The following is a 23,717-nucleotide window of genomic DNA, read 5'->3' on the forward strand; positions in this document are numbered from 1 at the left end:
TTCAAAGGGGCTCTAACAAAGTTGAGAGACTTGTTAGGTAAGAACTAAAATGAGGAAAAAAAGGCAAAGAGTTACATATTTGCAAATTTAACCTGTATCTCACCAGAATGCCCTAATAAAAAAAAATTTATCAAAATATGCTTACCCTAATTTCTTGACATATTCTAAATATCCAATCAGGATTTCATGATAGACTGCAGTCCTCAAGCATTTAGGACGGAAGAAATGAACACTATCGAGGTAAGATATGTATACTCTCCTATACAAAATGAAGAGAAAAAAAGAAAAGTCAAGTCTACTGAGTTATTTACTCCATGTGCCTAGTAACTCTCTCTCACTCTCCCAGGCTCTTTGCTCACATCGTTATCTGTGAAACTCATCACAGGCAGGTGGGCGACTCCACTGTGAACCCTTCAGGAAAGTTCAGCGAGCCTGTGGTTTCCTTCTATTTGAAGTAACTAGCAGTGCCTGGCACATACACATCCATCAGTATTTGGTGATTCCTATACATTATCCAGATTTAAGCTCATTTTCTGAAGAGTAGTACGTTTGTTTCCAAATTCCCATTTCAGGTTGCTATTCATATCCTTTATTATTATGGCCACAGAAGAGCAGAATCAAGCAGTTATTTTGTTTGGGGGTTTGTTTTTTAATCTGTTTCACTTTACAATTATTGTACACTTGAGATTTTGCATTTCCAAACCAAGCACACTCAACATTTTCTTGCCTGTTATACTCTTCTGCCTATTATAATTTGGAACTCCCACACAAATCCGGAGCTAGCCACTGTGAGCCAGTCATACCTCTGGTTGGGTGGAGGGCAGTCAGAGCCATACTCTTGAACATGCATGCCAAAGAAGCACAGGTCAACGCCATCAATTTCTTCAAAGGCAAAGAGGGCTTTGGTTCGGTATGGAAAGGATTCTGCCATCTCTCCACTGTCCACAAACCTATACGATTGAGATAGTGGGAGGACCACAACATAAATTCATTCAGATTGCAATCACCAATGGTAACCACGTATGAGCAATTTTGGATCCACGAGAGAAGAAAAGTGAAATGACTAGATACCTTGCTTTCATGCCTGGTTTTACTTCCACGGTTTTGTCAGAAGCATGAACTACTCTAACAGTGACCTCTCCTGACTCAGGGTGATTCTGTCGCCTCAGAAAGTCATTCACACGATTCTCTAGAAAGGTGCCAAGTCTGGTAGATGGCAACCCTAGGAATGTAAAAGTTAAAAGTTACTGAGGTGCAGATTTACTATTGTTAGTCTTAAGGTTCAACCTTAAATCTCATTTGTACTTTTTTCAATACAAACAGGGTAACTTGGTGAAATTTTAAAAAATCACAGCATATTTAAGTATTCACTACTTTGCAGATTTGCATGTCGTATTAGTGCAGGGAACATGCTAATCTTCTCTGTATCATTCTAATTTTAATATATGTGCTGTTAAAGCAGACACAGTACTCAATAATTTCTAAATGTCATTTTCCCCAACTTGTCATTTTGAAAAATTTCCAATTTTGGAAGAGTTTATAAAAATACAGAACAGGGGCTGGTTGCAGTGGCTCACGCCTGTAATCCCAGCACTTTGGGAGGCTGAGGCGGGTAGATCACCTGAGGTCAGAATTTCGAGACCGGCCTGGCCAGCATGCTGAAACCCCCGTCTCTACTAAAAATACAAGAATTAGCTGGGCATGGTGGCACACGCCTGTAATCCCAGCTACTCAGGAGGCTGAGGCAGGAGAATCGCTGGAACCTGGGAGGCGGAGGTTGCGGTGAGCCGAGATTGTGCCACTATGGGTGTCAGAGCGAGACTCTGTCTCAAAAAAAAAAAAAAACCCAAAAAACAAAAACAAACAAATAGAACAATGGCCAGGAGACAAGGCTCACACCTATAATCCTAATCCCTGCACTTTGGGAGGCTGAGGTGGGAGGATTGCTTGAATCCAGGAGTTCAAGATCAGCCTGGACAACACAGTGAAACCTTGTTTCCAAAAAACAAAAACAAAATGCAACCAACCATATATATATATATATATAAAAATGTAATGAACATCTCCATGTACTTCACCTAGATTGCAGTACTATTTTAAAGTAACAAAGACTGGGCATTTTGAGAAACCTTACAAGAATCAAAGTAATCTGTAGATCAGTAAAACACACCAAAACTAAATCAAATGCTACATTTAGATTATTAGTGTTAATTACTTATATGATAAAATTTTTGACATCCTCCTGGCACAACAGAAAAGAATCACATACGGCCAAAAGGCAGCCCATATAAATGGTGTGAACTGAGGGGCTGGGTATGGTGGCTCACACCTATAATCCCAGTACTTTGGGAGACCAAGGTGGGTGGATCACCTGTGATCAGGAGTTTGAGATCAGCCTGGCCAACATGGCAAAACCCCATCTCTACTAAAAATACAAAAATTAGCTGGGTGTGGAGGCACATGCCTGTAGTCCCAGCTATACTGGAGGCTGAGACAGAAGAATCACATGAACCTGGGAGGTGGAGGTTGCAGTAAGTTGAGATCGTGCCACTGCACTGCAGCCTGGGTGACAGAGCGAGACTCTCAAAAAATAAAATAAAAAATAATAAATAAACAAACAGAGGGATGGCAATTCTGGCCAATCATTTCCACGCCTTATTCCTCCTTTATGAAATGCCTCAAATAGGGAAAAATATAAGAACAGGAAAAACACATATCTTGTGCATTCTACAAATCCGTTCCTTGGAAATTTTTCTTTGGTCTAATAGATTTCACACCAAAAAGCATATTGCAGATCAACTCATAAAGAGATTATAGAATTATTTTATTTTTACTCTGATTACTACTGTGATTAAAAACAAAGTAATTCACTTTGAATGGTTTCTTATCTAGGCTTCAGGTAAGTTTTGCCAAAATTTACCTTTAAGAATAAAACTTACTTTTAGCAGAAAACTTATTTTCTTTCCTAGTTCGTGCACTTTTCTTTAAACAGCCATCACAGACGAATCTAAATGTAAACCAAAACTTTGCTTACACAACTTAAAGAAACCATTAAATTTATATTAACAAAAAGTTAAAATTCAAATCTAGCGGAAGTATTTCTAAACTTCTAGCGAAGAGTTAATAAAACTAATATACAAAGAGCTTTTAGAAACCAGTAAGAACAAAAAAGATAACTGAAAAACAAGCAACAGACATGAAGGGCATATAAACTGGCTTACACATGAAAAGATGATCAAGGATCACAAATCAAGGTAGGATTTTTTTCCCCAACCACACTGGCAAAACCTAAGTGGTGACATTCCCTATATGCTACTAGTTGGAATGTACATTTTCAGAGTAGAACCAATAGTTTCAGTTACTGCAGATGCACATGATATGTGTCGCTAAGTAGAGTTTCTTGTATAAACTTGTTCACCAACCAAGTAAATAAATGGATTATAGTATATTACAGAATACTATGCATCCATTAAAAATGCAACAGATATACGTAAGTGTCTATGACCAGCTGGGTGTGGTGCCTCATGCCTGTAATCCCAGTACTTTGGGAGGCCAAGGTGGGTGGATCATTTGAGGCCAGGAGTTGACCACCCCGACAACATAATGAAAACCCGTCTCTAATAAAAATACAAGAATTAGTCGGGCATGGTGGTACGTGCCTGTAATCCCAGCTACTTGGGAGGCTGAAGCAGGAGAACTGCTTGAACCCAGGAGGCGGAGGTTGCAGTGAGCTGAGATCGCACCACTGCACTCCAGCCTGGGCGATGAAAGTGATACTCAAAAAAAAAAAAAAAAGTCTATGACCTATAACAAGAGACAAAAATTAAATACACATAAATCAAGAAAATGTGCCGGGCGCAGTGGCTCATGCTTGTAATCTCAGCACTTTGGGAGGCCAAGGCAGGCGGATCACCTGAGGTCAGGAGTTCGAGACCAGCCTGACCAACATGGAGAAACCTCGTCTCTACTAAAAATACAAAATTAGCTGGGTCAGGCGTGGTGGCACATGCCTGTAATCCCAGGTACTAGGGAGGTTGAGGCAGGAGAACTGCTTGAACCTGGGAGGCGGAGGTTGTGGTGAGCCCAGATTGCACCACTGCACTCCAGCCTGGGCAACAAGAGTGAAACTCTATCTCAAAAAAAGAAAAGAAAATGTATGATTCTATGTACAAAAGAGTGTTATTCCTGTGGCGAGGAATCTGGGTGGGAAGAAAGAAGCTAAGACTGTCACTTTTTACTTCATAAATTGTCATACTATTCAAATTTTATAATGAACATAAATTACTTTTAAAAAAAAGGAAGCTTAACACAGTAATAACAGATTATTTTCATTCAGCTGACTGATCCTAAATTGGAAGAACCACGAGAAGTCTCTTAATCATTCTTACAAAGTCTGTAAGGAAAGCACTAAAAACGCACACTTAAAAGACAAGTCACGCTGAAGATAAAGTATCCACTAAACCATCACCTATTTTCCTTAGTGTTATTTTCTATGTGAAAATAACAGTGAAAAAAAGAAAAGTGGAATTTGTCAATTAGCCTGCCCTTTCTTGTAACCTCCAAATCAGGAACAACAATCAGTCCAAGAACAGAGCAGAAGACATGGAGATCCCATCCTAATGAGAGGCACTGGATGTCCCATATACCCACTTCCTTTGGAACATGGCTGGGATCAGTTCCTCTTGTACAGAGCGATAGCCCCTCCCTTTTACTAGGCAATTACACTATGACTACAGCCTTATAACTTGCTGTCCCTGCCCTAACCAAAAGGTGACACTTACCAGGGCCAGACCACTTGGTATGCCATTAGCAGCATGATCCTAGTTTCTAGATGCCTGAATAAAAGCATTTACTTTTTGCTTCGAGACAGAGTCTCACTCTGTCACCCAGGCTGGAATGCAGTGGCGTGATCTCAGCTCACTGCAACCTCCCACTCCCAGGTTCAAGTGATTCTCTTGCCTCTGCCTCCCTCCCGAGTAGCTGGATTACAGGCGTGCACCACCACGCCAGGCTAATTTTTCTATTTTCAGTAGAGACGAGATTCTGCCATATTGGTCAGGCTGGTCTGGAACCCCCGACCTCAGGTGATCCACCCACCTCAGCCTCCCAAAGTGCTGGGATTACAGGCGTAAGCCAGCTTGCCTGGCCAAAAGCATTTACTTTGGATGTGTAATAACTACAATATAATTTTAAAAATCCAGCAGAATATATTTATATGGCTAAAAAGAATGCATAAAAATAAGATAAAAATCTATTTTTGGATACTAGGTTACTTAATTTTTAAAAAGTGAACTGTTAATTATCGAGGCCAAAGAAAACAATTTAAAGATAGTGACTTTGAAGATATAATACAGTCATTGCATAGAATAAAAAAACTTGTTAATATTCATGATAACGAAAAATTCCAGAGAAAGTAACAATGTAAGCCTTACCCAGCGGGCCAGATGATCTCATGGTGAAGGACACAAATCTGATGCATCTTTCTTCCGCACTCTGTACATTCAACAAACCTGGAAGAGCAGAGCCAGTTCCAACATTAACCCCAAACCTTAACCAAATGAAAACTTCCAGTATTTCCCATGACTTCTGACAAAGACAGCCAAGGTCATGACCAAATAACCAAAATAGTTTAAATAACGTTTCTGTTTCTTTAGAGATACGGTCTCTGTTGCACAGGCTGCAGTGGGTGGCACGATCACAGCTCACTGTAACCTTGAACTCCTGGGCTCAAGCCACTTTCCTGCCTTGGCCTCTCAGCTACCTGGCTAGGACAGGCACACACCATCGTGCCTGGCTAATTTTTTTTTTTTTAGATGGAATCTCTCTCTGTCACCCAGGCTGGAGTGCAGTGGATCTCGGCTCACTTCAACCCCTGCCTCCCAGGATCCAGCGATTCTCCTGCCTCAGCCCCACCGAGTAGCTGGGATTACAGGCACGCACCACCACGCACAGATAATTTATGTATTTTTAGTAGAGACAGGGTTTTGTCATGTTGGCCACGCTGGTCTCGAACTCCTGACCTCGGGTGATCTGCCTGCCTTGGCCTCCCAAAGTGCTGGGATTACAGATGGGGGCCACTGTGCGCAGCCAAGAGATTACTGGTGCTGAAAATTCCAAATAAATCAAAATACCATCCCATCCATTTTAGGAACATCTAGAAAACACACATTTCAGTCCTCCATGCTCTAAAAGGCCTCACTGCAAACTAGAAGTTTAGATCTTTAATGTTTCGCATTCAACATCAAGAACATTAAAATTAACATTAAGAAATAATCTTCCGGCCGGGCGCGGTGGCTCAAGCCTGTAATCCCAGCACTTTGGGAGGCCGAGGCGGGTGGATCACAAGGTCAGGAGATCGAGACTATCCTGGCTAACATGGTGAAACCCTGTCTCTACTAAAAATACAAAAAACTAGCCGGGCGCGGTAGCGGGCGCCTGTAGTCCCAGCTACTTGGGAGGCTGAGTGAGGCAGGAGAATGGCGTGAACCCGGGGGGCGGAGCTTGCAGTGAGCCGAGATCGCGCCACTGCACTCCAGCCTGGGAGACACAATGAGACTCCGTCTCAAAAAAAAAAAAAAAAAAAAAAAAAAAGAAATAATCTTCCTTAGTACTTCAATGTTTTCCATAGTTTTACTATCCATTACATGTATGTTATGTAGATTTAGCCCAAAAATATAGGATCATCTGATTGGTCATGCAAACCAAGAGAATAAAAGGGAAAAAGAAAAGTCAAAGCGTACTGACTATTCAAGGGGATCGTACTTACAGTTCAGGATCCAGTGTGTCATTTTTTCTTTTGGAAAATTGTTCTTTATTTATTGTACTAAGGAGAGAAAAGGGACACAATGAGAAAAAGAGATAGAGATGAGCAATCTGACTGTATTCTAACCAAAGTAACAAACTTCACAGTATAAACAGATTCAGGTTTTTTAAGAATACATATTTAAATAGCTGCATTTCTGGCTCACACAAAATGCATGTTTATGTAAAGGAATGTTCTATAGGACTTCATAGTAAATAAATTTCCTCTTATCAGAAATTGAGAACCCAGGAAGAACTAGAAATACGATTCCTTCTTTTCCTTTTAAAATCTTGTCTATTACTACCCTTGGTGTTAGGTATTTATATCTTTTTACAGTTTAATGTTCCTAGACTGAATTACAAAAGATGGTGTGTATACTGGGAAGTAAATCACTACTTAAATAAAAAGTCTTTTTTCACAAACAACTTTTTACATCAATATAAAATTTCAACATTAAGAATGCATGTTTTGGGGTAATTTTGAAGTACAAAAATCCCATATTTAACATTTTAAAATTTCACATGGCTTCCCATCCTGAAACCCAGCATTAACACACTGCTCATAGCCTCACTACATACAAAAACTAACAGTCTTACCATTCTCCAACTAGAATTCACATTAGGGGGCCCAACTTGGACTTCCGTTATACTTCCTTACAAAAATGAGGACATGTCCACACTGAAAACTGTGTCTTATACTAGTTATAGTCTAGAGATTCATTCGTCTCTGTTAATAGCATTTTCCTGAATGGCCTGTCTTGCTACTCCAAGTGCAATCTGAAGACCAGCAGCACCGGAACAATCTGGGAGTTAGAAACAGACACTTGGGTCCACCATAGGCCTGCAGAATTGGGAAGGGTCTTGTTCCTACACTTTTCAAAGTTAGAGATGTACTGCCTTAAAGTTTAGAGTATTTGGTAAGCCACCTGAGAGAGTTCAATGGCAAGGCTTACATCTCTTCTGGCATTAAGGAAACTTACCCTAGAGCTAACCTTCCTGGCTTAACCAAGTGTCAAAATGTTTCAAGGATCAAAGCCTCCTAGTAACTACTCTCCTAGCTAGCACCCAGACACTGCTATCATTACAACCCAATTTAGAAAAATTAACCAGCTTTTCTCAGAAGCCCCATTTTTACTAGGAACAAGACAATTCCATATGTTTGTGCAATGTCCTAAACAGAAGAAAGAACCTGCAATAATATTAAATTTACACTAAACAATTTTTCCTTCTTAAATAGTCCCAGTATGAATTCTAAAACTATTAGACTATCTGTTTGAAATTTTTTTCTTGGCCATTTACTAAGTGGTAAGAGCTTGTGAGATTGCAAAGCACAAGCAAATCTCTTAAACCCCTGCATGTTGTTAAAGTCTATTATTCACTATAACAGTGACTTGGATCTTCTGTTAACCTACAAGAGAAGGGCATAAGGTGGTTATCAGTTCAATTACCCTCAAACTCAGAACAGTTAATAATGATATTTTCTTGTACTAACCTTCCAATTTTTCGAAGATAAGCTGATTGCTTCCTATACAGAACACTTTTACTAGAACTAAGATGACTGCCTACCGCTGACATATTCCCTAGTTCAGTGATGTCTCCATAAAGCTTTATACTATGATGGATATGTTCTCTATCTGTGTTGACCAATATGGCAGCCACCAGACACAGCTATAGCTACTGAACACTTGAAATGTGAGTAGTCCATGTGATAAACAATTTTTATTTAAATTAATTTGCATTTAAATAGCAACATGTGGCTAATGGCTACCATATTCAACAGCATAGCTTAAGTTCATTTGGAAATAAGCCTATGCATAATCACCAGACAACAAACTAATTAGCACTTTTCAAAATAATGCAGTTACTTACGTTTGAGGCTGGGAAGGGTCATCCCCCAAAGAAACGCTCTCCCCTTGGATCTCATTGAAACACTTCTCACAGAAATGATACCTGTCGGCAAGAAGGCCATACTGGGGTGAACTGTTCCGTTCACACAACACAGCCCAAGCCAAGCAACGAAGCCACCAATCACAGCAGGCCAAGGAGGGGGACGGGAGCAGAGAGCAGGTCATCAACGGCGACAAGGACATTCAATGATGCAGATATATGGGCCCCACAGTTTGGGTTTTGTTTTTTTTTTTTGTTTTTTTGTTTTTTTTTGTTTTTTTTGCAATCAAAGCCAAGTGCAGACAACGACAAGCATGAGGGAGAAAAAAAAAAACACAAAACAAACGAAGAAATGAGGGATTGCAAGACAACAAAAAACATAAAAGCAAGACAGAACAACACAAAGCAGAAAGCCAAGGCAAAGCACAGATTAGCATTAAATATCTCAAATGGGATCACAAGTAGCAAATGATTACTGCAAATAAAAGCAAAAGTTTCAATTACACAGACCCATATCCTTTCATTTCAGCAATTAACGCTATGTGATGTAAATAATCAAAAGGAGGAAGAAGGATAAATATACCAGGGAGAGAAGAACTGCTACTCATTACCTAAGTATAGGCATCACACCTCTTCCCATTTACAAAACAAAAAACCACAGCCCCTGCCCCCGACCCCAAAAGCCCACTATAGATACAACTGCAGAAAACAATAATCTAAAACAACCATTGCCAGGCACAGTGGCTCATGCCTGTAATCCTAGCACTTTGGAAGGCCGAGAGGGTGGATCACCTGAGGTCAGGAGTTCGAGACCAGCCTGGCCAACATGGTGAAACCCTGTCTCTACTAAAAATACAAAAATTAGCCAGGCATGGTGGCACACATCTGTAATCCCAACTATTTGGAAGGCTGAGGCAGAAGAATCGCTTGAACCCGGGAGACGGAGGTTACAGTGAGCTGAGATTGCGCCACTGCACTCCAGCCTGGGTGACAGAGACCCTGTCTCAATAAACAAAGAAAAAAATTTTTTACTGAAAAGCCTGCACAAGTAGTTAAATACTGACTACAGCCATCAAGTGACACATTTCAAAAGGAAGTGATGTGTGCAGGTACCTGATTAAAGATGGCTTGGTGCAAAGATAAACACTTTAGACTACTGTTGTAGTAAACATGAGAAAAGTTTCCTGTCAAGTTACTTGCTTTTTTAAACATAAGATACTTATAAACAACTTGAGTCCCACCTTTTCTAGGTTTCAAATGAATAAAAAGCTAGATTTTTACTCACTGCAAAATCAAAGCATTAGAAGCACACCTAACTTTTTGTAAATAAAAGAAAAAGTTTAAGTGACTTTTCAAAGCTAGAAATGCATCTGCAGCACACAAGTTCAGCAAAAATGAACACCATGGATTTGGTATTAACAAATAAAGGGTAGGCTGGGCACGGTGGCTCACGCCTGTAATCCCAGCACTTTGGGAGGCCGAGGCGGGTGGATCATGAGGTCAGGAGATCGAGACCATCCTGGCTAACACGGTAAAACCCCGTCTCGACTAAAAAAAAAAAATTAGCCGGGTGTAGTGGCGGGCGCCTGTAGTCCCAGCTACCCATGAGGCTGAGACAGGAGAATGGCATCAACCCGGGAGGCAGAGCTTGCAGTGAGCCGAGATAGTGCCACTGCACTCCATCCTGGGTGATAGAGCAAGACTCCGTCTCAAAACAAAAACAAACAAACAAACAAAAACAAATAAAGGGTATTAATACCATCCTGCCTTATTATTGTATCAGAGCCCCAAATAAATACCCAATGCAAGCTGTATTTGTAGGTGATCACTGATAACAGCAGACAAATTGTGGTTAAGATAGATTAGTGAATGCGATTTATGTAATTACAGCCATTGATTGGGCAGGAGAAAATTAGGGAGGTGCCTCGTTTATTAGACTCAAATCATCCTCTGTCATATACAAGGCTGTATTGGGAAAAGTAAGGTACAAACCTATGTGAGGTTTTCCTTTTAATTTGCTTAATGAGGCAAAGAAAAGACTCCAGAATCCTGTTTTCATGTATTCTAAGAACAACTACTTAGGGATAGGCCTCATATAAAAAGGAAACATTTCCAAAACGCTGTCTAGCGAGTTTCAAAGTTTAAGAATCTTCTCAGTTTTGCCTCAGGCTGTGGTGATCAATAAAAACACAGTAGAAAGAGAAGTGGGGCCTGGCATATAGGCCCATCTATGCCAACAACTCACAAAGTTGCTTAACTTCTCAAGGTTTTGGGAGGAACCCCGGTAACTGATCCAAGGCTACTCTGATAGAAAATTTTATAATTCTGCAAACAAAGGCAGAAGGCAAAAAACAGAACTTGTGCTATACAGCTGTCTTCAAGCAAAATACACATGAACCATGACTGTATGTGTGCTGGCCCATCCGCATGCACTCCCTGGACAAGTGGACACATGGACCATAGCCCACACCTGGCCAAGCTTACCTGTTCTGGTAACTGTAATACGTGGCATCACGAGGTATTGTGCACAACTGTTTGCCGTAGCAACACAGTGTCTGTGGAGAGAACTCCAACTGCAAAAGAAACCATTTGTTAAAATGCATAGAGGCCTTAAGGACAAGCTAGAACAGTAAGAATGGCAAATTAGAAACAAAAGTCAGTGGTGTCTTAGTTCTCATTTATGTTAATTATAATGGGCTAATTCAGTTCTTGAAAATCATTCTTGGTTTACTACTACATTATTTCAAAACACTGAGGTAAGCTTAGCAGTCATATCCTTCCATCACTTTACCAAAGAACCCAACAGGAGTATCTGGGCAGGGTAGCACACGCCTGCAGTGCTCAGGAAGCTGAGGTGGGAAGACTGCGTGAGCCCTAGAGTTCCAGACCAGCTTAGGTAACACAGCAAGACCACAATCTTATTTTAAAAACAAAAAACCAATAATGTGAATTAGTATGTACAGGAAAGTCAGCACATGCTGAGGAATCTGCACCCATAGGTGAATATAAGAATGCCCCTACTCCAGATGAGCTCACAGTCTGTTGATTATTTAATTGATCAACTTTTCCATACAATTGCCACTTCTGAAAAAATGCCTTTAAAGAAAGTCCATTTTTTTTTTTTTTTTTTTGAGACGGAGTCTCGCTCTGTCGCCCAGGCTGGAGTGCAGTGGCGCAATCTCGGCTCACTGCAAGCTCCGCCTCCCGGGTTTACGCCATTCTCCTGCCTCAGCCTCCCGAGTAGCTGGGACTACAGGCGCCCGCCACCTCGCCCAGCTAGTTTTTTGTATTTTTTAGTGGAGACGGGGTTTCACCATGTTAGCCCATGTTAGGATGGTCTCGATCTCCTGACCTTGTGATCCGCCCGTCTCGGCCTCCCAAAGTGCTGGGATTATAGGCTTGAGCCACCGCGCCCGGCCCAGAAAGTCCATTTCATATTAAGAGACATTACTACTGTGGCACACATTAAGAGACTGTGTCGGCTGGGAGAGGTGGCTCATGCCTGTAATTCCAGCACTTTGGGAGGCGGAGGCAGGAGGACTGCTTGAGCCCAGGAGTTCAAGACCAGCCTGAGCAACATAAGACCCTGTTTCTATAAAACAAATTTAATAAAAAAACCAGGCATGGTGGCGTACAGCTGTAGTCCCAGCTGCTCAGGAGGCTGAGGCAGGAGAATTGCTTGAGCCCAGGAGGTTGAGGCTGCAGTGAGCTATGACCTCACCACTGCACTCCAGCCTGGGAGAGTAAAACCCTGTCAAAAAGAAAAAAGAAAAAGGGGGAGAAAAAAAAAAAAAAGCCATGTCAAAGCCAGAAGCAGGATATTCTCTTACCCCAGACACCACTGTATTATTCTAGGCATCCTAGAAAAGTTAAAGTCAAATCTGAAACACATTTCTTACCTTTCTGCCACAACAGTATCCAAGGCTTTGCATCACTGGGTCAATTTCTTGTTCAAAGACCTCAGAGAGCTTGGAGCAGTATTTGTATACCCGTGATGTTTTCCGGTTATACAACCAGGCATTATTGAACATAAGCCAAATATCATCGACATATTGCCAGGGCTCCTGATACTGTCCAGTGTCTAACTTCCTCTTAATGGTAGAAAGATCCATGGGGCTCTTCACAATATCAAAGTAATCCTAGAAAGATGACAAGTGATATCAAACATTACTCAAGTCTAACTATTTTTACGGGAGATAGAGTATCATCCATTATCATTGCTAATCTTCCAGGCAGTGTTTTAGTTTCTGGCCTGTCTATATTCCCCAAGAGGTGACTGATGTATATCACTTCTTTAAATCATTAGTCTACAGAGATATTAAACTACTCAAAGGGCAGAGAAACAGAACTACTATGGACTTTCCAGACTTCAGGCTGATAGTCTACTGAAGCAACTTCAGGTACTTTATGAAAGTACATGTGAGATCAGTAAAGTTAAAGACGCTTAAAATTTTAGTACTAGAAGGGGTGTACAATGAGGAAACTAAGTCCACAGAACTTAAAGTGTTCCATCTGAAATGACAGCAAGATACAGGAAAAGAAAATTCCTAAAAGGCTTTTGTCTCTGGAAGTGCTTGACCTTTGAGACAGAGTCTCTGTCAACATGTTGCCCAGGCTAGAGTGCAGTGGCGCAATCCTGGCTCACTGCAACCTCTGCCTCCCAGGTTCGTTCAAACTATTCTCCTGCCTGAGCCTCCCAAGGGATTACAGGCGTGCACCACCATGCCCAGCTAATTTTTATATTTTTAGTAGAGATGGGCTTACAACAAGTTGGTCAGACTGATCTTGAACTCCTGACCTCAAGTGATCTGCCTGCCTTGGCCTCCCGAAGTGCTGGCATTAGAGGCATGAGCCACCATGCCCGGCCAAGTAACAGTTTAAAACCACCAAATGAAACCTGCCAGCACCCCAGTATATGGAGGCAACTTTAGAGAAACCCCGTCTCTACTAAAAAAAATTAGCCAGGTGTGGTGGCGCATGTCTGGAATCCCAGCTACTTGGGAGACTGAGAGACAGGAGAATTACTTCAACCCGCTAAGCAGAGGTTGCGGTGAGCTGATATTGTGCCATTGCACTCTAGCCTGGGCAACAAGAGTGAAACTCCATCTCAAAATAAAACAAAACAAAACAAAAGTAAACAAACTGTATAACCCAGGAATTCTGCTCCTAGGTAAATACCAAGAAGAAACAAAAACTTAAATCCATACAAAACTTATACATCAATGTTCACTGTGGTCCTATCTTAATAGTCAAAACGTGTAAACAACCTAAATGTCTATCAACTCATCAACAGGTAAAGAGAAATAATGGAATATTATTGGGCCATAATAGGTATGCGGTACTGATTCATGCTACAACATAACATGGATGAACCTTGAAAACAATATGCTAAGGAACGTCCTGGCACAAATAATCACATACTATATGTTTCAATTTAATGAAACGTGTAGAACAGACAAATAAATCCAGAGAGACAATGAAGTCTGCTGATGTTGAGGATTGGGGTGCTACGGGAGAAAACAGTGAGTGACTATTAATGGTAAAGGATTTTTTTCAGATGATGAAAATAAAAGTGTCATGCACAACTCTGTGAATATACTAAAAATCACTGAATTAAGGCCAGGCCCAGTGGCTCACACCTGTAACTCAGCACTCTGGGAGGCTGAGATGGGCCAATTGCTTGAGTCCAGGCGTTCAAGACCAGCCTGGGCAACATGACAAAACCCCGTCTCTACTAAAAAATACAAAAAACTAGCCAGGTGAGGTAGCGCATGAATGTAATCCCAGCTAACTCAGGAGGCTGAAATGGGAGAATCACCTGAGCCCAGGAGGTCGAGACAGTAGTGAGCCAAGATCGTGTTACTGCACTCCAGCCTGGGCAACCAGAATAAGACCCTGTCTCAGGAAAAAAAAAAAAAAACACTGAACTGTAAATCTGAAATGAGTGGCTACACTGTTTGGAAAGTAAATTGTCTCTCAACAAAGCTGTTATCAAATTAAAAAACAAAGTCAGAAGTACCACCAAATACTTACAGGAATTCCTAAAAGCTGAGGGTCCACAGGTTGACGAAAAGGAAGGGATTCTGGATCCTGACGGTAAAGTGCCTCCAATGTTGGCATCAGTGCCTGTCGTAGTTCTTCTGGTTTGAAAACTTAAAAAGTGCATTTGAAATTAGTTATCAATTAAGCAAAAGAACTTTAAAAAACCATTCAGGCTGAAGCTCTAAAAGCATCCCAAGAATCAAATAACAAAATTAACTACTCTGTCCCCATGGAAATATCGCTACGGGCTCAATTACTGATTCTAGATTCTAAGCCCTGCTTTGCTTCAGGCAGCTCCTAAAAAACTGCATCTTATCACCTTTAAACACCCTTCACCCTCAGCTTAACTTCTCAGTCACAAATTCAGTGAAGACAGACTTGGTCAATTAGAAACAGAATCCAAAGGCTTCTAAAAATTTATGAAGAGACTGCCAAATGGGACAGTCCATGGGACCAAGCACAGTGGCTTGCGTCTATAATCCCAGCACTTTGGGAGGCTGAGGTGGACGGATCACTTTGAGGTCAGGAGTTTCAGCCTGGCCAACCTGGTGAAACCTCATCTCTACTAAAAATACAAAAAATTAGTTGGATGTGGTGGTGCGCTAGTCTGTTACTCAGGAGGCTGAGGCAAGAGAATTGCTTAAACTCGGGAGGCAGATGTTGCAGTGAGCCGAGATCGCGCCACTGCACTCCAGCCTGGACAACAGAGTGAGACTCCATCTCCAAAAAAAAAAAAGAGTTCACAAGATACAAGATACTCATGTTTAGAGGGAGATGCAGTCAAGCAAGAAAGGAAAAGTCTTTCTTCATGACATCAGTATTTAACAAGTCAGGAACTAGACTAGATCTGGTATTGTCTTATACTACAAGGAGTCAGGGGCACAGAACAGAAGACTCCTTCATTAAACTGTTTGGTATTTTAGACCCAATGAAAAAGAGACACGTACTATTTTAATGACGAATGTTAGGTTTAAGTTTAAGAGACGGCCGGGCATGGTGGCTCATGCCTGTAATCCCAGCACCCTGGGAGACTGAGGCAGGTGGATCACGAGGTCAGGAGATGGAGACCATCCTGGCTAACACAGTGAAACCCCATCTCTACCAAAAATATAAAAAAATTAGCTGGGCGTGGTGGTGGGCGCCTGTAATCCCAACTACTCAGGAGACTGAGGCAGGAGAATGGCATGAACCCAGGAGGCAGAGCTTGCAATGAGCCGAGATCGTGCCACCGCACTCCCTCCTGGGTGACAGAGCGAGACTCCGCCTCAAAAAAAAAAAAAAAAAGGCAGGGCGCGGTGGCCCACGCCTGTAATCCCAGCGCTTTGGGAGGCCGAGACGGGGGGATCACGAGATCAGGAGATCGAAACCATCCTGGCTAACACAGTGAAACCCTGACTCTACTAAAAATTCAAAAAAAATTAGCCGGGCGTGGTGACGGGCGCCTGTAGTCCCAGCTACTCGGGAGGCTGAGGCAGGAGAATGGCGTGAACCTGGGAGGTGGAGCTTGCAGTGAGCTGAGATCGTGCCACTGCAGCCTGGGCGACAGAGCGAGACTCTGTCTCAAAAAAAAATAAAAAAAAAGAGAGAGAACAAAAACGATGTTGCTAAAACAAGTTAGTTGATCAAATTAAGTTCAAAAGTGTTCTCAATGATATTTCCCTGAAAGTCCGGAAAAATTTGCCAGTGTGTCCCAAATAGAATTAAACAGTTATGAGAAGCTAGTGATTTAGAAAGCTTTCAATTTCAGCAAGGGTCTTATTTTTTCCTAATTTGCAAAAAAATTTTCATCATGAGAGTATATTTGTTACTTTAGATATTTTTCACCTCTGGGGGGTTGTCATGGAGGGGGGGAAAATCAGACTACAAAGATGCTTGTCGCTCATACTTAGCTATGCTAAAAATAAGGACTACTTGAATAAACTTGTAAAATTAAATATTTTATTTATTTGTTTGAGACAGAATTACTCTCTGTCACTCAGGCTGGAGTACAGTGGCGCCATCTTGGCTCACTGCAACCTCCTTCCACCTCCCGGGTTCAAGTAATTCTCCTGCCTCAGCCTTCCAAGTAGATTGGACTACGGGTGAGAGCCACCACACATGGCTAATTTTTTTTTTTTTTTTTTTTGAGACGGAGTCTGGCGCTGTGGCCCAGGCTGGAGTGCAGTGGCCGGATCTCGGCTCACTGCAAGCTCTACCTCCCAGGTTTGCGCCGTTCTCCTGCCTCAGCCTCCCAAGTAGCTGGGACTACAGGCGCCCGCCACCTCACCTGGCTATTTTTTTGTATTTTTTAGTAGAGACAGGGTTTCACTGTGTTAGCCAGGATGGTCTCGATCTCCTGACCTCGTGATCCGCCCGTCTTGGCCTTGCAAAGTGCTGGGATTACAGGCTTGAGCCACCGCGCCCGGCCACATGGCTAATTTTTGTACTTTTAGTAGAGACAGAGTTTCACCATAATGGCCAGGCTGGTCTTGAACTCCTGACCTCAAGTGATCTGTCTGCCTCGGCCTCCCAAAATGGTGGGATTACAGGCATGAGGGACCAGACATTTTAAAGAGAGATTGCCAATAGTAAGATTGGGTTTGTTGCAGCCCATATTAAAACACCTCAATATATACGAGTCTTATTTTTAAAATGAAAATAATTTTTTAATCCCGACATTTTACAACACATTGTATTAATGGAACACTTTTTAATATACATCATCTGTAAGAGCGAGCAGACTCACTCCTCAGGTATGTCCTACCTGGTGCCTTTTGCAGATCACTAGAGCTATAAAAAGTTCTAGTCCTAAAATAGTCAATTAACACTTGCTGGAATGGTTAGATTTGAGCACTCTGCCTCAGACTGCCTGCGTCTGCATCCTAGCCTACGCACTGGGGTCAGCTGAGTAACCCATGGAAAGTTACTTAACTTTGCTAAGCTTCAGGCCAATAACTTCAGAGTTGTTGTGAAATTATTAAATGAGGCCGGGCGCGGTGGCTGACGCCTGTAATCCCAGCACTTTGGGAAGCCAAGGCGGGCCGATGACGAAGTCAAGAGATTGAGATCATCCTGGCCAACATGGTGAAATCCTGTCTCTACTAAAAATACAAAAATTAGATGGGCATGGTGGCATGCGCATGTAGTCCCAGATACTTGGGAGGCTGAGGCAGGAGAATCGCTTGAACCTGGGAGGTGGAGGTTGCAGTGAGCTGAGATCCCGCCACTGCACTCCAGCCCGGCGATGCAGCGAGACTCCGAATCCAACAAAAAAAAAAAAAAAGAAAAAAAAGAAAAAAAAAAAGACAAAGAAAGAAATTATTAAATGAGACAATGTGGGTACTTAGTTAGCACACAGGAGGTGAATGACAAATGCTATTATTATTGCTATTCTTTCCTGCATTTTAGTCAAGGCTATTTACAAACATTGCTCTCTTGAAAAATAAGAAAATTTTTAGGGGGTACTAACACACGGAACCCTGAAGAAATGAGGGGAATGACTAACTCATTGGTTGCTGCAAGTGAATATTAAAAAAAAAAGAAAGAAAGAAAGAGAAAAATTATTAACAACAATGAAGAGACCAGGCCCAGGGCTTCAAGGTTAATGAAATCACATTAATGGCAACTTCTGAGGCCCAAGAGGCATGATTGCAATTCTGCCCTGGGTCTTTGGTTTCTTCATCTACCTCCAGAACAAACGGTTTAAGAGACTCACTCTTTTTCTTTGACTGCCCCGGAGCTGGAGATGACTGGGTAGCTGAAGTACTTGGCTGATCTTCCTCCTCTTTTATTTCAGTTTTTAACTCAGTGCTTCTCTCTTCTGTTTCTGTAGGTTCCATTTTACAGTCTTCCACTTTAGACTAAAAGGTAAGAGTTTTTAGTATTCCAAAGATATCTAGTTGGGAATCAGTAGTCTGAACATCCTTTCTCATGCAAAATCTATGCCATGAGATCTAATTATCAAAGTATTTTTCTGCAATATTTTTTAAAAACTGGGTTCCTAGACTGGGGTCCTAACCAAATCAAACAGTAATTGCCCTACTCTCTCACCTCTGAAGTATCCTCTGGTTGAGTATCTGCTGGTTCTGGTTGATCCACTTCCATTTTGGCCTCCATCTTCACTTCCTGGGAAGGCTGCTTCTCAGGAATGGCCTGAGAATTCACTTCTGTGCTGCTAGTAGATGGAGGGTTTGACACCTGTCCTTCAATGCTTACAGCTGGCTGGGAAAGCTGGGCAGAAAAACAAGGGGAGTGGGTGACACACACACAGAGTTTGCCAATGATACAATCAGAATGTAAGGTAAGCAACAAGCCAGCAGAATTAGCCACCTATTTCTTGGCTTATATTCATTCACGGTGTTTTCATTTGCTCTGCCCATTTTACCTCCTTTAATTATACTTAAGAACAAGAGAATTAAGACTTGTAAATACTGGTTGGCTGGTTGTACATCAAAGAGCCAGCAACTATTTCATTGATAACTATCATTATCTGGCAGTGTGTGGGGATTTCAAAGATGTCTGCTTCAGAGGAGCTCACATTTATACAGAAGCGAATGAAAGAAAATAATAAAGACTGGCTATCTTTTTTGTTTTTACCTTCTCACCAGAGAAAATTTCAAAGATACAGAAAAGGAGACAATAAATATAATGATGTCCCACAGAGTGGCTGTTTGGAATCACTAGATTCTAATGAGATAACTGGCATTCTCTGTCTTTTCCCTAAGGCTTGTCATAAGAAACCTCCTAATGAGAAGTCAGTATTTTCTGGAACTACTTTGATTTTATAAAGAATAAAATCAAGCAGATCCACTGGTTCCTCTCTCATTCTGTCCCTCCTTGTCTATCAGAGGCCACGATGAACCAGTTGTCCATGAAGTACAGTACTTTATAAAATGGCTGTGACTCATGGGACTTCTCAGTTCATCAACGTGACTGAGAATATATTAGTATCGATATCAAAGTAGAAGCTTCTAAACCCTTAAAAAAAGTTATATTAATAAGGATTCAACTATTAGATAAGAATTTGGATTTTTATTATATACATAACCAACCTCTCACAAGGAAGCTACAGGTTGTTCTGGGTATATAATTCTCTCATCTTAGATAATTTTTTAACTTTGGTTAGGGCCACAGGGACTCATAAATCTGCAATTTTTTTTTTTCTTTAAAGACAGAGTCTCACTCTGTCGCCTAGTCTGGAGTGCAGTGGCGTGATCTTGGATCACTGCAACCTCCATCTCCCAGGTACCCACTACCATGTCTGGCTAATTTTTCTATTTTTTTGTAGAGACAGGGTTGACCTGTCTCTGACCACCACGTTGGCCAGGCTGGTCTCAAACTCCTGACCCCAAGTGATCTGCCCACCAAGGCCTCCCAAAGTGCTGGGATGAAAGGTATAAGCCACCGCGCCTGCCCAAATCTGCAATTTTTCAATTTAATCTCTAAGTTTTATAGCTCAAACTGTTTGAAAAAGATTCTTTAAATATATGTAAAATTTATGTGTTACACTAAATAATATACTAAATAAAGAGAAGGACTGTGTCCCCTTGTCATACCCCTCTATGTACCTTCAGACCTCAGGATACAACATGAAACATAATGGTCAAAGTCAGAGCTAAATAAAACCTTTACACTCCTGCTACGTTAGGTCCTATCACAGGAATGCAAAACAGGATAAGAAAGTCCCTAATGAAAAACAGATTACACTCTACTTGTGGAGAAAACAGTAAGAGATAAAGCAAAAGAGAGTAATAGAAATGACCCAGAAATAATATAATACTACAGTACAGCTCTAATGATTCTGCCTAAATCAAATCTCTACTTACTGGAGTTGCAGGCTGTGGAGCAAGCAGCGGTGCTGTTGGGGTAGGAACAGACGCTGCTGTGCTCTGCTGTGAGCGAGGCTGCTGCTGGGGCTGGTCAGCAGAAGGTGCAGCAGGAAGTGAAGGCTGTACTTGTTGGGGAAGTTGTGTTGTTGGTGGTGTAGGTGTCTGCCTTGGAGGGGGATGTAGAGCCTGGGACTGTGGCCCAGGTGGCATGGCAGGAGGTGTAGGAACAGGGGCTGGAATTGTTGTTGCTGGTGGCTGTTGAGCCCCTATGCTTGGGGGAGTATGGTGAGGGGTCGGGGTACGACTAGGTACAGGCGAGGGTGAATTCTGATGCAAAGCTGGTTGAGGAAGCTGGGGACAGTGAATGTGGCTCCCCTGAGACCCCGGAGGCATTATAGGAGAGTTCACCGGGCAGGAAGAACTAGACATTTGTGCCTGTTAAAATAAAAAACATAAGACAGCAATTCAAAACAGAATTAAGGAAATACTTACATGGCACGTTATATGAATTTAGGACACAAACTGGTTAAACAAAGAGTAGCAATGTGTCTATTTCAAAATGTGTACAATACCCTGTTACTGGGGATATAGCTTTGGACAGCACCATTGATACAGTACTTAAGTAAAGAGACTTCAAACCATTCAGCCGAATGGCCTCAGCCACTGCAGAAAAACAACAGAACTGAGTGCACAGTGCTCTAGGGCCTGCCTATGCTCTCCTCAGCCAGAATTCCTTCTACATTGTGTTTAATTCTAAGATTTATTTAAAAGTGTTCACTACTAAAAACAAAACCATCCATTTATATTATTTCCTAATTTGTAACAATTAACACCATTGCTATGTCACAGAATAATCTCTTAAGGTTCAGAACACCCTAAGTCTAAAACTGTTATTTTTTTTAAAAATGTTTTTTTTTTTTTTTTGAGACGGAGTCTCGCTCTGTCGCCCAGGCTGGAGTGCAGTGGCCGGATCTCAGCTCACTGCAAGCTCCGCCTCCCGGGTTTACGCCATTCTCCTGCCTCAGCCTCCCTAGTAGCTGGGACTACAGGCGCCCGCCACCTCGCCCGGCTAGTTTTTTGTATTTTTTAGTAGAGACGGGGTTTCACCGTGTTAGCCAGGATGGTCTCGATCTCCTGACCTCGTGATCCGCCCGTCTTGGCCTCCCAAAGTGCTGGGATTACAGGCTTGAGCCACCGCGCCCGGCCAAAAAATCATGTTTTCACCCACTATTTGCTGCCACTCTTTCCTATAAAAACCTACGTCAAGAGAAATTTCAAGAATCAAAAAAAAGTAAAAAATCCACTTATGAGACATACTTGAGACACTGGAGCTTGACCACTGGACGGAGCCAAAGGCATATTTGTTACATTCATTCCCTGTGATGGGAACTGAGTCTGAGGAAGGAACTGGCTCTGGTTGGAAGGCTGCTGCATACGAGGCCCATAGCCCATAGGCTGCAAAAAAACACAGATCACCAAACTGCTTCATTACAGTTATTCTACTATAACTAAAATCATCAAAAGGTCCTAATGTCAGATTTATTAAGCAAAGTCAAAGACAGGAGTATAGGTGAAGAGGGCTGGAGAGGAGAAGGAAGAAAGTTGTAGAACAACTGACTCTTGTGCAGAAAAAGGGAAATAGCCTCACAGTTTACCTAGGTCTACTCTCAAGAAATAGTAAGAGGATGGAACAAACACACATTCTCTTGGTACACAAATATGTCTAGCACAAGGATAGCAGGTAACTTTCTTTGCATGCTCTGTTAAGTGAGGAGAGTTAATCACAATTTCATGAGCTCATGTCAGTGATGTAGTAATAACACAAATTCTAAGACCCATAATATGTAAAAACAAGTAAAATCTTACAAGTTGTGGCAGAATCTGGTAGCATTCATGGTCCACAAATGCTCTAGCAATGTTATATTTCATTTCTAAAATTACCCTACACAAATTCAGGCCTTAAAGAAAGAAATCTCCAAAGGCAAAAAACTTCATAAGACAAGAAAGGGCCCCAAAGGGGCCAAGATTCAGAGGCACCAGCTAACTCTAAAGGGCAGCAGGAGGGTCGGGATCAAGGTAGAGAGATGGAGTGGTTAAGAGTTCGCATAAGGAGCAGAAGCCTAGCCTCTCTTCTCCGAGCTCAAGAACCAGGCAAATGCACCATCAACCTTGCAAAAAGACAGTTCTCTGCCTGGAGAAGGGAAGACAGACATCAGGGAAGAGAGGTGACCATGAAAACGCATGCAGGCCACTAAACATTGACACTCCAGGGACAAGGGCCTGGCTGTTTTCGTTTTTTGGTCAGCTTTCTAGTAGAATTAAATACAGAAGAATTACAGAAGAACTAGGAGTTATGGTCTGTTTAAATAACTGTGAGCATTTATAAATTAGGAACAAACAGGATTTTCAAAATACCAGGTAAAGGCCAAAATGATTACTAAAGACGTCAAACTAACCGGGTTGAGCGCTCCAGGCTGAGCCAACTGTCCATGGTGTTGAAGAGGAGCGGTTTGCCGGGGTACGATAGGGGGCTGGGCCATGCTCATCTGGCCAAATTGATTCAAACCTGTGAATATGTGCAAAATATTAGATCTGAACGCCTTTCTGAAACTGAAGAATAAAAGACAGAATTCTTATGTCTGATTCTACATCTTTTTTTGAAACAGAGTCTTGCTCTGTTGCCCAGGCTGGAGTGCAGTGGTGTCATCTCGGCTCACTGCACGCCTCCCGGGTTCATGCCATTCTTCTGCCTCAGCCTCCCGAGTAGCTGGGACTACAAGAGCCCACCACCACGCCTGGCTAATTTTTTACATTTTTAGTAGAGACAGGGTTTCATCGTGTTAGCCAGGATGGTCTCGATCTCCTGACCTCGTGATCTGCCTGCTTAGGCCTCCCAAAGTGCTGGGATACAGGTGTGAGCCACCGTGCCTGGCCCTCATTCTGTATGATTTTATCAAGACTAATAAACTGGCTTTCAACCTTGTAAGTATAAATAAATATGTCTCACAGCAGTTGTAAACAGACATTATTAACAGGATCTTCAAACTGAATTTTACAAATTTTACAATCTGCTTTTTTTTTTTTTTTTTTTGAGACGGAGTCTCGCTGTCACCCAGGCTGGGGTGCAGCAGCAAGATCTCGCTTCACTGCAAACTCCACCTTCTGGGTTTAAGTGATTCT

At 41.9% G+C, this 23,717-nt stretch overlaps 1 protein-coding gene and 1 non-coding gene across 3 annotated transcripts in view; both read right to left on the bottom strand.

The window, feature by feature from the left end:
- EP300 (E1A binding protein p300) overlaps nucleotides 1-23,717 on the bottom strand; it is a 91,779-nt gene that overhangs the window by 9,041 nt on the left and 59,021 nt on the right. For both annotated transcript variants that reach the window (XM_003905597.5, XM_021921594.2), the window contains 15 exons: nucleotides 22,994-23,103; nucleotides 21,855-21,992; nucleotides 20,535-20,972; nucleotides 18,760-18,939; nucleotides 18,425-18,569; nucleotides 14,722-14,840; nucleotides 12,588-12,827; nucleotides 11,173-11,261; nucleotides 8,671-8,751; nucleotides 6,767-6,823; nucleotides 5,433-5,510; nucleotides 2,940-3,007; nucleotides 1,072-1,222; nucleotides 804-950; nucleotides 146-259 (listed from right to left, as the gene is read on the bottom strand). In XM_003905597.5, coding sequence (XP_003905646.2) covers nucleotides 146-259; nucleotides 804-950; nucleotides 1,072-1,222; nucleotides 2,940-3,007; nucleotides 5,433-5,510; nucleotides 6,767-6,823; nucleotides 8,671-8,751; nucleotides 11,173-11,261; nucleotides 12,588-12,827; nucleotides 14,722-14,840; nucleotides 18,425-18,569; nucleotides 18,760-18,939; nucleotides 20,535-20,972; nucleotides 21,855-21,992; nucleotides 22,994-23,103 — 2,155 coding nt within the window. The remainder of the gene's footprint in view (nucleotides 1-145; nucleotides 260-803; nucleotides 951-1,071; nucleotides 1,223-2,939; nucleotides 3,008-5,432; nucleotides 5,511-6,766; nucleotides 6,824-8,670; nucleotides 8,752-11,172; nucleotides 11,262-12,587; nucleotides 12,828-14,721; nucleotides 14,841-18,424; nucleotides 18,570-18,759; nucleotides 18,940-20,534; nucleotides 20,973-21,854; nucleotides 21,993-22,993; nucleotides 23,104-23,717) is intronic.
- LOC116270849 lies at nucleotides 1,360-1,462 on the bottom strand. The gene has a single exon (XR_004179157.1). It is a non-coding gene; the product is annotated as a U6 spliceosomal RNA (small nuclear RNA).

Source organism: Papio anubis, chromosome 16, assembly GCF_008728515.1.
Source record: "Papio anubis isolate 15944 chromosome 16, Panubis1.0, whole genome shotgun sequence".
Lineage (NCBI taxonomy): Eukaryota > Metazoa > Chordata > Mammalia > Primates > Cercopithecidae > Papio > Papio anubis.